At 32.4% G+C, this 17733-nt stretch overlaps 1 protein-coding gene across 1 annotated transcript in view; it reads left to right on the top strand.

Annotated features, from left to right (window-relative positions):
- The window catches only part of NCAM2 (neural cell adhesion molecule 2), a 421403-nt gene extending 406310 nt beyond the window's left edge, over positions 1 to 15093 (top strand). The window contains exons 16-18 of the mRNA XM_090270318.1: positions 5545 to 5749; positions 9512 to 9631; positions 14206 to 15093. Of these exons, the coding sequence (XP_090126444.1) occupies positions 5545 to 5749; positions 9512 to 9631; positions 14206 to 14314 (434 nt within the window). The 3' untranslated portion in view covers positions 14315 to 15093. The remainder of the gene's footprint in view (positions 1 to 5544; positions 5750 to 9511; positions 9632 to 14205) is intronic.
- Positions 15094 to 17733: the final 2640 nt, after the last annotated feature.

Below are 17733 nucleotides of genomic sequence, written 5' to 3'. Positions count from 1 at the left end.
CAACAGTAAACCTACTTTTCCCCACTCCTATATTTTAAAAGATTTTTAATTTTAACATTCCACGATGTTTTTCCGAAATTCAGTCCCTTATAAAAGATCCTTGCCGTTTTCACTGATAACAATGCCCTTTTCACAGCCATCACAGATTATTAGCATTACATACTTTATTCTTTAAATTGTTCATTGAAAAATGCATGAGATTACATGTTGTACCCACACAATTTTCATTCAGCTAGTTTAGTCAAATATCTGAGTAATAGCAACTCAAATGAACTCAAAATGTTGCTAATGAGTGTGTTTTGTCAGGAAGCTGAATGATGTAAATGCTTTTTCTATCTCATGAATTCTATGAGCTGTACAAAAGGGTACCAAGATATAACAGAATAAAAGATTAGAACACAAAAGAAGTAGTCTTGATTGTTTTTTAGGCAGGAGCCTTTGATCCATTATTTTATAATCTTTTAAGAGTATCAATTTCATTTTTATTTTGATGAAGATGAATGTGTCTAAAATAGTGTACAAAATAATCATAACAGTAAAGGTAACTAGAATAATAACAAAAAACTAATGGTGAACTAAAAGGACAAAATGAATTACAAAGGGTGAGAATAGCAAATAAACAATATATCATTTTTCCAAACTAAACAAAGTCAATGTCACCCTTAAGAGACAATTAGAACATTATTAACAATTACCTTGCTTTCATTCATTTTAACATCAGTCAAGAAAGATTTTAATTTGACATGAAATAAAATATCCAAAAATACTTTACCACATGAAAATTAAATAACTGAATAAATAATTTTAAAAAAACTAAAAATCTTGAACTCTAATCATAGTAAAATGCACATGTAACACTAGAAAAATTAAAATGATCATTTAAAAACAATTATTTTAACCTTAGGCCTTCATGAAGAGAATTTATCAACAAACAGCAATAATAAAAGCTACATTTAAAATGTAAATAGGATTTTACAATTATTTTTATGCATCATAATTCATGAATGTCAGCATAGTCAAGTAAACAGAAAGTAAGCATACTTGCTAAAATCTAGGATGTTTTTGGGCAAAAGGTGAGATCTAATCCTTTTTAAAAAGTCACTATAAGCAAATTGCAAGTAACAAAGTTACTAGTAACTAAGAAGTATAATAAGAAATAACACTTGTATAATGCTTTGAATTTCCAAAGTGTTTTCATATGTGATTATCAAATATTTTAGCTAGAATATATGAGAACTTTTACTCACATTTTGTGCAAAAGTGAAACAGAATAAAATTATAAATACAATGTAAATAAATCCAATAGTGGTATGTGGGTCACAAAATAGGTGAACAATACCACTGTGGACATTTAAAAATTTAGAATTTCCAAAAATATATATTTTATATCACCTTTTTAATGTCTTATATTTTGTTTTATAATTCTACATTGTATTTTTCAAAGTATATATATTATAAAATATTACCTGTTTACAATTTGAAAGAAAAACACCTGTCTCAGGAGGGTATACTCAAATTATCTCTCGGTGTATGAGGGAGCCATAAAAAAAAGTGGCCTAGAGGAAAGAAAGAATATAAAATCTAATCATAGGTGCTCTTGAGTTTGTTGTCTGATTTTTTAAAAAATTTTAAATTAATGCAAAATGTCTAATTTTTCTTGTCTATAAAATTTGCAATGATTTTGTCATTTTCAATTAATACAGTTAAAGAATTTTGACCAGGCATTGGAAACGTCAGAAGTTCAAACATTTGTTTCAACAGGAAAATTAATATAAATCATAATTGCCTGGATCTATTAATTCAGTGGTGAACACCAAGCGCCTCAAACTCAGGAGGCCCATAGTCATGACACACAAGAGAAACGTGGCCCTTAGAGTAATGGAAATCAGGCATTGTGCTCAGATGTCTGAGAAATGTTAGGACAGTCTGACATATGGGCCACGATATACCATTTGTATGGAAAAACCACAAAAAATAGCTTAGATGGGCCTGCAAGTTGGGGAGGGTGGGGTGTCAAGAATCACCAGGGCCAGTGAACAGTGATAGCCAGGTTGATGGAGCTCTGATATGGCACTGGTCTGCCAGCTCTGGGGCAGGGTAGTGGGGACCAACAAAGGAACAATGATCTCTGCCAGCACTTCTGTCTGGAAGAAAACTGCCAGATAATCCAGTTTCTCCTTGTATGTCCCTGGTGCCTTTCAAGCAGCTGCCTCGGTGCTGGAGCTCAGAGCAAGGGAGTCTGAGTAACTCCATGGGTGGGCTCTTTAAGATGAACTGCTTGGGACTCCATAGCCCTCTGCCTCAATCAGCCACAAGCCTCACTGGTCTCTGCAGCCAGAGGTTATGGGCATTTCTTTCCGAGCACTGGAACCCTGAACTAGAGGTCTGGTATGGGACTGGGACCACTCACTTCTCAAGGTGGGAAGACCTCCACAGCCAAGATATCCCTCCCAATTTTTTTGTCTACCAAATGGGTGTGGGACCAGCCCATTCCTAGTCACCACCCTTTCTTCCAGTCCCAATGTGGCTGCTTCTTTATATCGTTCATTATAGGACTTCTGTTCACCTTGATTTCAGGCAGTTCTGAATTATGGAAGTTCTGCAGTTCAATTGAAAATTTCATATGGTTGTGAGAAGATGCAAGTACCGTATTTACCTATCTTGTCATCTTGACTTGAAACCTTTGTGCTTCACTTAAAGGGTTGTTCCTTCACTACTAGTATAGGGAAAGATTGATTTTGACATTTTTTCTATGAGAAAATTACCCATTTTAATGAATGCATTCACAATATTTCATTCCTGCCTTGATTACTGGATGATGAATATCCAATATAAAATATTAACTCTAACAGGTACAAAAAATATAAAAGCTGAAGCTAAATAGTGTTTATTTTTCTTCTCTGGATGTCAGTTTTCTTAGCTGTAAAGTAGATCTGATAATATCATTTTTGTTTTTAATGGGCTTGTTATTAAAATTATTTCATAAAGTACATGTGTAAGTATTCTGGAAAGCTTAAAAGCTAAGAGAGAAAAGATAAATTTAAAATCTTTTAAATGATTGCTACATCCATTTCCATTTGTTAAATAATTAAAACCTTAATTAATTTACAAAGGAAGACTTTTCTGCAGCCTTCTGAGAACATAAATCATTGCTAGTTCCCAAATTCCAGTGAAGTAATTCTAGTGAAATTTAAGGTTTCATTTGTGAAAAATCCAAAATCAAATAACGCCAGAGTAAATTGGTGGCGCAAAAAATTAGAATAGTTAGCTTTCATAGTTATTTTAGTTTAACCTCATGGGGTATATCCTTGAGCTGATTAAAAAAAAAAAAAAAACTCAAAAGAAAACTTACTTAAATATTTATAACATAAAACTATTTGATATCCATCTTATCTTCTGCAATGGCAAAAATACATTTAGCTTTTCATAAAAATACAGCTTCAAGTAAGTTTTTAAAGATTTCAATTGTAGTTAAAAAGATATAATTTTGTTTCTCTAGGAATAATAACTATTTTAGCATTAATATTTCTTTACTTCAAGGTAATTTACAAAAAATGTTTCTATAAACTTTTTCTAAAGATGGAAATGCAGCAGATCAATATACTAGTTGAATGCTAAAAATGTCACAAATGTATTTATTATTTAAAAGCTAACTCGCTTAAGAGATACCGCAGGTTGTTAATGGAAGAAATACAGTTACAGACAAATTAAACTTTAGATAGCCTTTTTTTCCCCCCCAAAAATTACTTTGTCCTATAATTTTGTAAGAGTAGAATATTTTTAAATATTTGTTAAATTTTTATTTTGTGTTGGGCATTAAGTGTGGAACTGTTACATAGGTAATTCACAACAACGGCGGTGGTTTTCCTAGCTGCCCCTATTGTAATAAAAATACATCTCCGCCTTAGAGAGTTAGCTGACTCACCTAAGGACATATAGCAGTAAGTGATGGAACCAGGATTTCCTGAAACCAGATCCAGTGCATTTAAGTACAAAGCGAGATTTTATACTTAAGAAAAAGTAAGTGGGGATTTACATAACGGGCCAGATAAATCATCATTGATTCGTGCAAGTTACCGCTTACAACCCAGTGTGCATGTGAGAAGAATCTAAATGAGGAGAGAAATAAATGGTTGACAGCTCAAAGGTCATGGAGTCAATATCCCCACAGGGGTGGAAGCCCAATCCAGCATGTATTTTCAGCTATTCTTTTTGAGCTTGGTTGTTGAGTCATGTGCAGTATATCCAAAATACCAGTAAAGTAAGTGTTGACGTGAGACTTAGTCATTATGCAGAAAAGTACACTGGCATTCAGAGAGGTGTGACCTATTCAAGATTGGCCCCTAATGGTAAATTCAAAATAAGAATAATTATATTGATTCCTTTGGGTAAAAGTTTCTTTGAGTCATTATTAAAATGCTTGAACTGCTTTGTTTAAACTGATTTAGAAAAACTTTGTTTTACATATTTTTCAAAACTTTTCTCAAAACTCAAATTTATATGTTTCTGTATTTTCACTTCTGATCCACATTATGATCTGGGTAATAAATTTGTTTTTTATCATGAAAAAGTAAATTATAATTATATACTGTTACAGAGCAAATTTTAACATAATCGTGCTAAGATTCATTTTGAGTAATTCTACGTAATCTTTTCTTTTCCTTTTAGATAACACAATACAGCAACTTCAATCTGGTTTCTTTGCATTATGCTTATTTTCTTATCTATATGGTTATTAGTTGTGTAGTCTAACCTCACATTCAACCACAGGCATGAAACACTGGGTTTATTTCTGCTAGACTAATCTCTCTTGCCATTTCTACTTTCTCAGTCAGCATATTACATCCAATTCTTAATTACCTTTTTTGTGGATACTCTCTTATGGTTTGGGGATTTCTTGCAACTACATGCCAAGGAAAAGTATCTCCCATTGTGCCCTGCCTGCAGAACTCTGTTAAAGTTTGTCTGTAGTTGATTTTTTTTAAATAATAACTAGAAAATGCAAGTACACATTTATTCTAAAATAATGATTTTTAAAGATATTCATACATACACAGATATTTTAAATGTATTATCTGTCAAAGCAAAGTGCTTGGAGCCATCATTTGCAAATTTAAGTTTTAACACTAAAATAATTCTAGAAAGAACATTTATTTAAGTTTTCCTTTACAGAAGTTTTGACTATATTTTCCTTTTAACAAAGTAATGATCTATTAATGGTATGAATGTCTGATAAAGTACAGCTACAGATATGATAATATTCATTATCTTTCCCACAGGGAACCAAGGAGTCTGTTGGAAATATGAGTCACTAAAGATTTTTTATCTAAAAATATTTTTTTAAAAAAAACTAGTTAAAATCATTACCATGTCAGTTGCTTAAAATATTGTTTGGAAATCGGCAAATAGCTCTCAACAATCATGGCAATCATGTTTAGTTGAATATTTCTCAGATAAGATTTATTTTTAAAATAACTGTCTAATGTTTTCCCATGTGAGGTTTAATAAAAGTATTTGCTTTTGTTTTTGTTGTTTATTTTTAAGACACACTTTTCAATGGCCTTGGGCTTGGCGCAGTCATTGGCCTGGGAGTGGCAGCTCTCTTGCTCATTCTTGTGGTAACAGATGTCAGCTGCTTCTTTGTTCGGCAATGTGGGTTATTAATGTGCATCACCAGGAGAATGTGCGGGAAGAAAAGTGGCTCCACTGGCAAAAGTAAAGAACTGGAAGAAGGAAAGGCTGCATACCTGTGAGTATTAGACATCTGCCTCACAGCACATTAAACAAAGGCCATCATCAGCTTGAGTGCTGTCTTCAGGGTTTTTTTTTGAGCAGAGCGGAGTTTAACTCTAGTGCCACGGGACACTGCTCTGGCTACTTTCTGATCATAAATCTATACCACCTTAAATAGAACATCTCATAGAGCCAAATTTGAAAACAGGCTGCTGTATTAAAAAATAAACCTTAAAATGGGATCCACAGTAAAAATTTAATTGACATGATTTAAATACTTATAAGAAGATAAGATAGATTAGATAAATGATAGATAGATCATAGATAGATATAGAATAATGTGATTATATTTGGCGATGATTTTTCCCACCATTTATCACTTAACATTGAAAAAAACAAAAGCATCAATAGTAATCTGACTTAAAAACTAAATTAAACTGAGTTAACATAAATTGTACCAATGCTTACAACTGTAAGAAGTGACTACATACAAGTTTCAAAATTGTCTATATAGAAAATACATGTGCAATGCAATACATTAATCCATATTCTGAATTTACTCCTCCAAATTTTGATCAAAAGGTGACTATATATTAGAATTTGGAGTTCTCTGTGATGTTTTATTTAATTAGACAAAATGTGAATTCTGAGAAAATATACAAAGTTGAATTTTGCAGATAATTTCCGTGTCATGTAAAAGAGTAATTAGAGATTTAATACTTTTGTTTTCTGGTCTTTAGGTAAATTTGTATCTAATCTCAAAAGTGTGACAGTAATTCATTTTTTTCTATTATTGAGTCCTTTCTATTAGTTTTTCTATACATACACTCAGGCATATATGGTCTCATACGTTATCGTCTAGGCTTAGAGATGTAGAAGAACTCATTCTGCATGCTTGTATTTATTGTCAAGCATGTTTCATTATTACTAGGCAATTTGTGACCATTTGCCATGGATATGCTATAGGGATTTTTTACTTCAAGAGATGCTAAATTTGATAGCATACATTTTCAATTAAAAAAAATGTTTCAATTTGCAATCAAAATGCCACCTGCATAATTGTTGGACACAGAACATTTTAAAGAACAAGCAGAAATTAGGCTCTATCTCACATCTGAATAGGATATTAATATGTGACAGTAAATAGAGTGGGATCAATTCACCATTCAATATATTTTGTTCTCTTCATAAGAACATGCTGTCCTTTTACATTGTCTCAACTGCATAAAACACCATCAAACTTAGTTTTAGCTTCTTTTTTTATATGTGGAATAAACAATATATTACATAATTACACATATTTATGTATATATATGACAAATTTTATGCACTTTATTCTAGTTCAGCCATTGAGCAAATATTATTTGTGGAACAATTTTCTGGTAACAAGCACTGCTATGAAATCTAGCAATAAAGTGATGAACAAAAGAAACAAGAACTTTGTTCACATGGAATCCATGTTCTAATGCAGGAAAACAAACAGTAACTAAAAATGAAAATGGCTACTAGTGAGCACAAAGAAAACAAAAAACAGGATGATAAACCATCACTGGGTATTGGGTCATTGAAGACTTCTCAAGGGAAACAAAAGTGAAGCTGAAGAGTGAAGTGGGAAGGAATGGCCTGTGTAGCAGTGAGGGGAAGAACATGCTATACAGGTGCAACAATGAATGCGAAGGCCACTAAGGAGGGAATGAGCTCACTGCGTTGAAAGAATAAATAAATAAACATGAAGGTGTGAGGCAGGGGAGAGACTGGTGCAAATATCAGGTCAGAGAGTTATTTGGGAATCAACGTATTAAATCTTCTTGGGTCAAGGGAAATAATTTTTTTTTTAATTGAAAGTTACTGAAAGTTTTTAAGAAAATTAATTGCTTTACTTACTGGTGAAGAATGGAATACTGGAGGTTTGCAATGGAAAGATCTAGAATTAAGGAGACCTGGTGGGAGTATCTTAAAACACTCCCCTAGGAAAATATGACCTTTGGTCCAAGATAATACCTATAGTACTACTATAGACATATAAAGATATATAGATTCTTGATATAGTTGAGGTTAGGATCAAATACTTTTGATTGATTGGGGTGAAAGAAAGAGACGTAGCAGAAAAGATCTTCATGCTTTTGGCTTAACTAGAGGGGTGTTGTTGGCCACAGGCCAGGCAACAGGGCATATTTAAGTCTGCTGTTTATTACCCTTTGACTATCATTTATTAATTTATCTACAGACACTTCTGTTTGTAAATCCTGCTGAGTTTAATTAACCTTAAGGACTTGGCAAGATAAAAATACATGGCTCATCTCAAGCTTTTAACCCATTCATCATAACTTTTTATATCATAGTTTTTCTGCCTTTAAAAAATTGTTTTTCAAAAATTCGTAGTTTAAATTGGAAAAATGATATAAAATCTCAATGAGAAGTAAGATATAAAACAACAGATTATACTTCAAATTGTAGAATAGTTTCACTGCTCTAACATGCCCAGCGCTCCACCATTACATCTGTCCCTCACCCTGAACCCATGGCGACCACTGATCTTCTTGCTGTCTTCGTATTTTTCCTTTCTGAGAACATCATGTCATTGGAATTACACTGTTTGTAGCCTTTTCAGACTGGCTGTTTCCCTTAGCAATATGCGTTTATGGTTTTCCCATGTCATTTTGAAGATTGCTAGCTCGTTTCTCTTTATTGCTGAGTAATGTCCAATTGTAAGGCTTCACCACAACTTATCCTTTCACCCACTGAGAAAGACACCGTAGTTCGTTCCAATTTTTGGCAAGCATGAATAGAGTTTCTATAAACATTCATGTACAGATTTTTGTATGGGAAAAAGTTTTCAACTCATTTGGGTTAATATGAAAGAACACAGCTGTGGGATTGTGTGGTAAGTGTATGTCCTTGAGTAGTTGGAAGCTTCACATCCCTTTCTTATTTGGGGAGGGGCATATTTATTATCTGTATTATTAATACCTCATTCCCAGCCCTTATATCTCACCTATCCTTCATCACGAACAAATGACTTCCTGGTTTTTCTTACTTTTACTCTGTTTATTGAGATATGAAACTTTGCAGTAAACATTCCACTTACCACAATTATAATTAATATTTTAGAAATCCGGTAATGATGATGTGAACATGAAATTATAAATGAAAGCATCTTGGATATATGTTAAATTATTCTTTTATTTAAACTATTTTCTTGAAAACATAAATATATTAAAAGTCGATCATATTATAGTCAAAATCATTCACATAAATGTAGAGACATTTAAAACAATAAAATATATATAAAAATTCTATCTTTAAAATTTTGAAACACAATTTTGATGAGAAAAAGAATTGTAGACAAAAGGAATTTTCTTCTTTCTGCTTTTTCTGGGTGAAAAATACGGTGAGATGAATTTATACATAAAATAATAATAATCCTTAGTGGCATACTCAATCTGACCATGCTAGATTTCTTTTTTTTTATTTTAATTTATTTGTTTGTTTATTTATTTATTTTTAGAGAGAGGAAAGGAGAAAGAGAGGGAGAGAAGCATCACTGTGTGGTTGCCTCTCACTCATGCCCCCAACTGGGGACCTGATGTGCAACCTAGTCATGTGCCCTGACTGGGAATTGAACCAGCGACACTTGGCTTGCAGGCCGATGTTCAATCCATGACCACGCTAGATTTCTTTATGAGATGGTGGGATTAAGTGGAGATCTTCAAATATGCTTCATGGTGCATCCATTTTTACAATATGGACATAAGGATTTTTTTCTTTATATTTCTAGGAAAGATGGCTCAAAAGAGCCAATAGTGGAAATGAGAACAGAGGATGAAAGAATTACTAACCATGAAGACGGAAGCCCAGTCAATGAGCCAAATGAAACCACGCCGCTAACAGAACCAGAGTATGTAGATTAGAGTGTTTAATGATTTTTGGATAAGTATTTGGAAAAGTGATAACACATTATTATTATTATTTTAGTAAATATTTTCAAATATGATCATTTGTTTTTACATATATAAATACTAACTACTTATGTTTGTGGTAATTTTTTTTAAACTGTTGTCAATGCTATTATTTTTTGTTGAGAATTTTTTCTGTGATTGAGTCCTAGAGTAATTATTGTCATCTTTTTGTTTTTGTTTCTGTTTGTTAGACTGTTTTAAAATATATGTCTGTCATATGCAAGGGTATTTTCTTAACTCATTTTCATACACATCAGTATAACATTGGAAGTGATAAGTATTCACAAAAATTTGTTTTGGGGGATAATGTTTTGCTTCATTGAAAAGACTTATAACTTCTAAGGAAGACACTATAGAACTCACCCTGTGCCCGCTGCTTCTACTAGAGTTAACTTCAAATTAGAATACAATGCTTCTAAATGCAATCACAAAAAATTGCCTGAGGATTCATATTAAAATTTTAACTGCAGAGTAATACATTGTATTTGCCTAACTCTTAAATTATTTCAGTGCCTTGAGAGCAGATAATGGGTATTTATGAAACAAACTTTTTTTCAGCAATGACAACACTCAGAATTTGACTTAGAATGAGGAGCCTAAATCAAGTTTTTCTGCAAGGAAATGTTGCTTGGCAAAGAAAAATGAATCTTTGAAGTCAATGAAATTTAAGTTATCTTAGTAAGCAGTATTTAAAGAATACTGTGATAGTCATGATTTTGCTACTTTTAAATATATTCAATAAAATACTACTCTTACTACTTCTTAATAATATCTTTGGTTTAGGTCATTTTCATTTTTGTGTACATGAACCTAGGCACGTATACTTTAAAGGTTTAGCGAAAACACTTCCTAGCGTTTTAGTGGAGTTATAATGGATACAGAAAGAATAACAGTCTTGAATGGAGATCAAGCACCATTTACTATATAAACATTAAAATGACAATTTAACAGCATTTCTTCCTGTCCTTTACAAATAATTTATTTTTTAAAAAGTCTTGTATATATTTAACACTATTTCTATTTTAGACTGTCATATTTATATTCAAAGCAATAGCTACTTTCCTGAAACATTTTTATTTCAGTAAAAATCAATTGTATTTTCAAACCACAACTTTCTAAAGAGTGAGGTCAATGTAAAAAATCTGACTATATCTTTCCGACGTTTTTGTATAAAATTGCAAACATATGTTTGAACAGCAGATTTTTCTCGGACATTGATACAAAGTTTTTGATGTAAAATGAGTGAAGAGAAAATAGATTTTTAGATATTCACATGTAGTTTCCTTGGAACGCAACAAAATTTACCACAAACATGAGTAGTTAGTATTTATATAGGTAAAAACACACCACCCAAGAGGTAGTTCATTACAAACTCAATACATAGCTCTTTGAGTTTGATATGTATTAAGCCTATGCTAACTTCCCAAGTCAGCTCTAAATCTTTCTACATTTTGATGCTACAAGTGACCCATTGTTTTTATGATCTGTATCTGTCAATGTTTTCAGTACTTGGGCATAGGAGAAAGGAAGAACTGTGTCTGCACTATTTATAATATGCATAAAAGAGCTTGTCCTGAAGGTACAGAGTAGATGCTACTTCATCCCAGAAGTAGATCTCACTAGTTTTGCCTATGAATTATTTTTGATTGATTGGTTTTCACATGTTATCCTTTATCTTCAGAATAAAATGGATTACCCACTCATTCTAAAATATGAAGTAAATTGCAAATAAATTTCAGGGCAGGGACTGGCCTTGAGCAGGTCTGCCTCATGCTGGCCTGTAGTGTGTGGATTCCTGATTTTGTGTCGGAAAGATTTCACAACACAAGTCCAGGTGATTTTAAGAGTAGGTTTATTAAGACTGAGGACAGTGAAACAAAAAGACTTAGGGCAGAAGAAGAAACAGGAGAGAGCCTAAATTGTGCTCTGCTTTGGCTCCCTAGAAACATTACTGGAAAAGAGTGAGCCAAGGTGGGGCAGCCTTTAGCTCACTGGGAGTCAGAGGAAAAAGAGGTCTTGGAGACAAGTTCAGGGGGTACACTCAGGACGAGCTGCTGCTGCCCACTGCTCCCTTGGTTGCAAGTCTCCTGGGGAACCTTAGGATAAAGTCAAAATTTATGCCCTAGAAGGAGCATGGTCTTGCTCTAGAGCATGCCCACACTCGGTAATTGTCTTGAGGATTTTATCTCTTTTGGAAAGGGTTTCAGCAGAATATTCATTAGTTTTCCAGGTGTGTTTTTAGTATGCTGATGCATCAAAATGAGCATATAGGGCAGTTTGGGGCTATTCTTTGGTTTGCTTTACTGTTTTACTTCTACCTTGGATCTGGCTGGCTTTTAATGGGGTTTTTGTTATTGGTTTCCTTGACTTCATCTGTCCTTGGTTTAGCTGGCACAACTGGCATTGATTTAGTTTCTGTTCTCTATTTCCCAGACCAGGGTGATTTAAACTATGGATCCTCTGGTTAGAGAAGAAAGATATAAACCATTTTCTCTCAAATGTCATTAGTTAGAGGAGATAAGGTCTTGAGATTCACCGGCTGGCTATAAGTTGTTCAAATTGTTTTGCCTTGCTTAATTTTCTTTTCTCAGTTTCCCGATTCCACTTGTCCAGGACTTCTCCTAACTTCTTATTACCCCTTCACAGAACTAACATAGGAGCTTTCACTCACCCATACATGGCTGAATTTAAAGTCACAGTTGTGGATTGGAATTATATTTATAACTAAATTTTTTCTTATTTTGAAAAAATATTTTAAGGAAGAAAAATTACTCATAAAGCCATATACGCAAAATGTAATAGTAAACCATTAAATTTAAGAATGGTAGAAAATACTAGGAATCTTGATTTATTGTCATCAGAATAAGATTCTTGAAGCTGTCTTAAAATTAAGAAATGAAATGTGTCAGTGATAATATAGACTCTATCTTAAGTTAAAGATCTATTTGTAATCTTCTTACTCTTTAGAATTTCCCATGGAGAATCAAAGAATCAAAGTGTGATATTTTAAAAGTTAAATTGTAAATTATTTTTATTTTTTCTTTGTTTTTACTTTTGTGGGTTTTAATATATGTTTTCTATTTTTCAATTACTGTTTACACTCCATATCACTTTATATTAGTTTCATATATACATCATAGTGGTTGGAAAACCATGTCTTTTATGGAGTAATACTTATTTCACTTCGTGTGATTTTTAATTTTGGGCAAATTAACAGATATATTAATACTGAAAAAAAGTTTGTTGCTGCTTCATAGGTAACAATTAGAAACAACTCTCAAAAAAAGTGATCATAAATGTTACAAAAGTAATCTTGCAGAACGGCAAGTGGGGTTCGCCTGCCCACCACCACCCTCTAGGCAAAATTCCGGAGGCAGAGGTTTGGTCAAAAAGCAAAGGAGTCTTTAAAAGATTCAGAAGCTACATAGTTTTGGAATAACAGCTTTCTGCATGCACTAATCACTTAAGCCTATCAATTAAAGCTAAAATTTTAACTCTTGAGTTCCCCTATTAGTCCCCTTACTAGTTTTTAATTATCTTATTTGTATAAGATTAGTTTACAAACTAAAACAACATAAGATACACAATTTTGGAAGAAAGACAGGCTTCTGCCTCAGAGCCTGTTCCCTCTAGAACACCCAGAGAAAAAGAATCTTGCCACCTTCTGCCAGGCCAGACCAGTCCTGGGTTGTGCCCAGAGTTCCTTTTCCCATCTAAAGTACTGTCCTTTGGGAAACATAGGCAGCTGCAGCATGATCATTCAGGTATCCTCGAGGAAGAGAAAGAGATCGAGTCTCTGCCCTGCCATTTAAATTTTCCAGCCCATAATTCCATGCACTCCAGAGGCATCCAGCTTCTCAGCCAACCTCATCCTAAACTGTTTACTGTTGCCTCAGGCAACCTCCTCCTAAGCCCCTCCCACCTCTCCAGTGATTTGATCAGATCTCTCAGTATCAGTAAGAAGAAAATGATAATAGTGCATAGAGACCAATTAAAGAAAATAAACAGTAAATATTTTAAAAAGTAAGAAAGCTTTGAAATATATTTATTTGCATTAAGTTCTAAAGAATAGTGCAAATTTATCTAGCTTTCTAAGTTAATGTAACAGAATATGGCAGCAACTACTGATTGTTTTTATGGGAAAACTTAAGTACTAGTAAATAACCCTCTTGACATATTAATTTTTCTTGTTCTAAAACAATTATATTTTTAATATTACTAATCATTATCAAATGTAAGCCACCCTACAATGAATGGTTTGGTACATGTAAATTTACCAATGTATTATTTCATTCATCATTTTGCATCATGCCACATTTTTACAGCAGACAGTATTGCTTTATTCTCTTTTAGATTATCTCTTGTCAATTTGATATGACTTTAACCAATCTGATCTTTTAGTTCCAATAATTGTAACATATTTCCTTCTACCAAACAGTAACTTAAATGTTAAAGAGATCCCACTTAAAGTACCTTAGCAAATGAAGTTTCTTATTTTCATATTTCTTTCCAGAAAATTGCCTTTGAAAGAAGAGAATGGGAAAGAAGTCCTAAATCCAGAAACTATAGAAATTAAGGTTTCTAACGACATCCAATCAAAAGAAGACGATAGCAAAGCATAACATCAAGACTGCAGAGGCTGAAACAATGCCGCAAAGAGCGTGTGGATTTCAGTGACCCTATGACCAAAACTATTCCATTGACCTTAATTCCTTGGGAAACTTCTGACTTGGAATAGCTTGTACACATATACATATGATCAAATACTCTTGCCCACGGTCCATTTCCTTTGATGTTGTTGTTGTTATTCTTGTTGTTTATTTTGTTCAGATATTCAATATAGAGACCTGAATGGCGCCAACGCTTGGGTATCAATTCGACGTGATGATTGAAGAGCTGCAATTTATTAGATGGCTAAAGCGCTCTCCTTTTTAAGAACTGTATTTCCTACCACAACCTCTCCAACAAATAGGGGTTCAAACAAAACAAATCAAAACTTCGTCAGCCAAATGTATGAGAAAGCCCTGCATGTTTTTAATCCTGTTTTGGCAGATAGATAATTAAAGGGGACTTCAATATAGGATGAAAACACTTAATAAAGGTTACAATTTTTATCAAGAAAATTTCAGGGAACCGGGGCTTGAAGGAGCCAGCTATTTTTAGCAGATATTCAAAAATCAAAAGAAACTTTGGAAACTCTTTTTAAGTTACAATTATGTTGATTTTTTGATAGAGTGAAGTGCCAGATCAAAACTGTTACCCACTTGAGTGAATATTAGTTGTATGTAAAATTAGATTATAAAGATTCCATAAATCTCTTTATATATGCCGTATTCACTCACAATGGATTACACAAAACACTGTATTGCAAGTGAAAATTATATTATTTTCTGCCCTCAGCTTCAAGTAATAAAGTAAATTGAAATGGAAACAATATCATTGTTGTGTTGGTATATTTATAAATATATGATTATTTTTTACTTTTAAATAATTTCACCAAAAAACAGGTCTTTAACTTTCCACTACTTCAAACCATATTTTCAGATACATTCTTTTTGCCCATTGTTTTAGATAATCTTTGTTTAAAAATTAATTTTCAAATATTATAGTCAATCATAAATGAAATCGGCTATCAGAAGTTAAAATCCTTAGCTTGGATAAATTAAGGAGAGATTAACATTTAAACATGCCATGAAAGCATCAGTGCTAAACAATTGAATTACTATTGGCCTTCCTTTTATTCTGAATGTTGTAGTTAGAAGTCATTTTGAGATTTTGATAAACACCTTTGGTTGAGAAATTCCTTAACTATTCAACATGAACTTTCTAATATTATGTGTTAGGGCCTAATACCTGAATAAAATACTTATGAACTTCCAAGCTATGCAAGCTCCCTGAGGTAAAAAAAAAAAAAAAAAAAAAGGAACATCGTTTGTACTTATAAGTAAGGTAAAAAAAATGTATTAGTGATTATAAATATACTTACCATCGAGAGCAACTTTTAGATTATTTCTTACCCTAGAGAGCCAAAGGTTTCTTTAGGCCCCATCACATTCATAACTTTCAATGTTTCAGCTGGTATTATAGCTCACATATTGACGGGTTGGGAAATGCATTCCAGTAGAGCTCTGGAGGATAGTTCTGACAGCGTGGAGCAACCCGCGTTAGGGTTTCTTTCTATAGAGACGACTTAATGAATATTAATCTAATGTTAATGCCACTTATGAACACGTTTATATACAAAGTGCTGGCAACTGTCAGCCAATGAGAGACAGCTAATTTTACAAAATATTGGTTATCAGCAAGAAAGAATCTGCCCAACTGCATGCTCAGGCACTAAGTCTCCAGTGTCGTTGCCAGGATTTATAGGGTTGTGATACAGAAGTCTCTCCTTGCTATCCTTTCTGGCATATTCTGAAGAAAAAGAAAAGACTTTAGTGCCTACCTAAGAATTTTAGTACGAATTATCCACCTGGTCTCTGATGGATTTGTTGTTGTTTAAGTTATATTTCATCTCATCATCTATTTACTCTATTTTACTGTTTTTTTTTTTCCCTTTTTGTATCAATGTGCTAAAACTAATCAACATACTTGTGCAAAGTAAATGAGCTTAGTAACATGTCAATGAAGCAATAGCCATGAATGCTAATTTTTCTTGGATAGGGCTACCTGGATTTAAACTGATGATGGTAAAATAATTAGGAAATCTTAGAAAACAATTTAGCATGTCTAATATTGTTATATCTGTGCTATACTTCAAGAACAGAAATGATAATAAAGAACAAATATTTTTGTGTTTTTTCAGATTGAAAGTTCTGTTTCATTTATTTGGACTTTTCATGTAAAGCAATTTACCTAAATATTTCTTTTATATATATATTTGTTGTTGGATTTCTTGACACTAATGTGGAGTAACAATCTGAAGTTAACAGGTAATCTGGAACTAATTGTAGACAGATTGTTTCAAGTGCACTGTTTCAATTGTCGGAATGGTCCTTCTCTCTTGTCTCTGAAATGTATGCCATGCAGGAGCACGGCAATACTGTGATAAACTTTTCTTTTAAATGTTTTTATGTAATGCTCCAAATTAATCTATTTGTAAGTTTTCATCTCAGAAATGGATTTTAGTAAATTGTAAAATATGAATAGAACTGAAATCATGTTTCCCGTTTTTCATTCTTATTGTAGACTAAGCATATCCATGTAAATGTATAAATATTATTTTTACTGTCTAAGAGTACTCTTAATTGTTAGTATCAAATGTCAAAATAGTTGACTGAATATAAATATGTTAAATAATCAGAACCTATGATACTTTAAACAAGAAGCAAAGATATTACTAAAAAATATTGGTATTTCTTGATAGGTAATGTGCAATTAGGTAATGACAATCTATATTCAACAACATACGAGAGGAAACAGTAATATCAGCATTTTAGCACATGTTTTGTTTTTAAAACTGGTACAAATTTAAGTGGTAATGTATTTTACAATAATTTGCAAAAATTTGTAATTTCTAAAGATTTATTTATTATTAATACTGTCTAACATTAATGTAATGCTGTTCAAGTTTTCTTTTATTTTTAATATTAATACTTATATAAGCTTTTTCAAAGACTATTTCATCCAGGAAAGTTTATATGAATCTTAGTCTTTGAATTAAACATTTATATAAATAGAAGGACTTTATTAATCAAATTATTTATTTGAATGCCAATAATCAATTATAATTTTATAATCACACCTTGATTTTATGCTTATTTTTAATAATTAAAATGTATTTGTGCCTTTAGATTAGCACGAGAGTCAGCTTCTTAAAAGAAAAAAACAAAACTACAATCTTTATTGATATATTTTGCTGCTATCTGTGACAATTTAATGGTACTGTCTTAATTATATTCATTTAATAAGCTCAATTCAAGCTACTTCACCCTGAATACAAAATCTAAATATAACAAATTATGCTCTGCAATTTATTTCCTCTTATGACAAAACAATGCTTTTGATGCACACGCAAAATATACTTAATTTGTTCTGTATT

This window comes from Furipterus horrens, unplaced genomic scaffold, assembly GCF_987537825.1.
Source record: "Furipterus horrens unplaced genomic scaffold, mFurHor1.1.pri manual_scaffold_1, whole genome shotgun sequence".
Taxonomy (NCBI): Eukaryota; Metazoa; Chordata; class Mammalia; order Chiroptera; family Furipteridae; genus Furipterus; species Furipterus horrens.
This window is presented reverse-complemented; position numbering and strand designations above follow the sequence as displayed.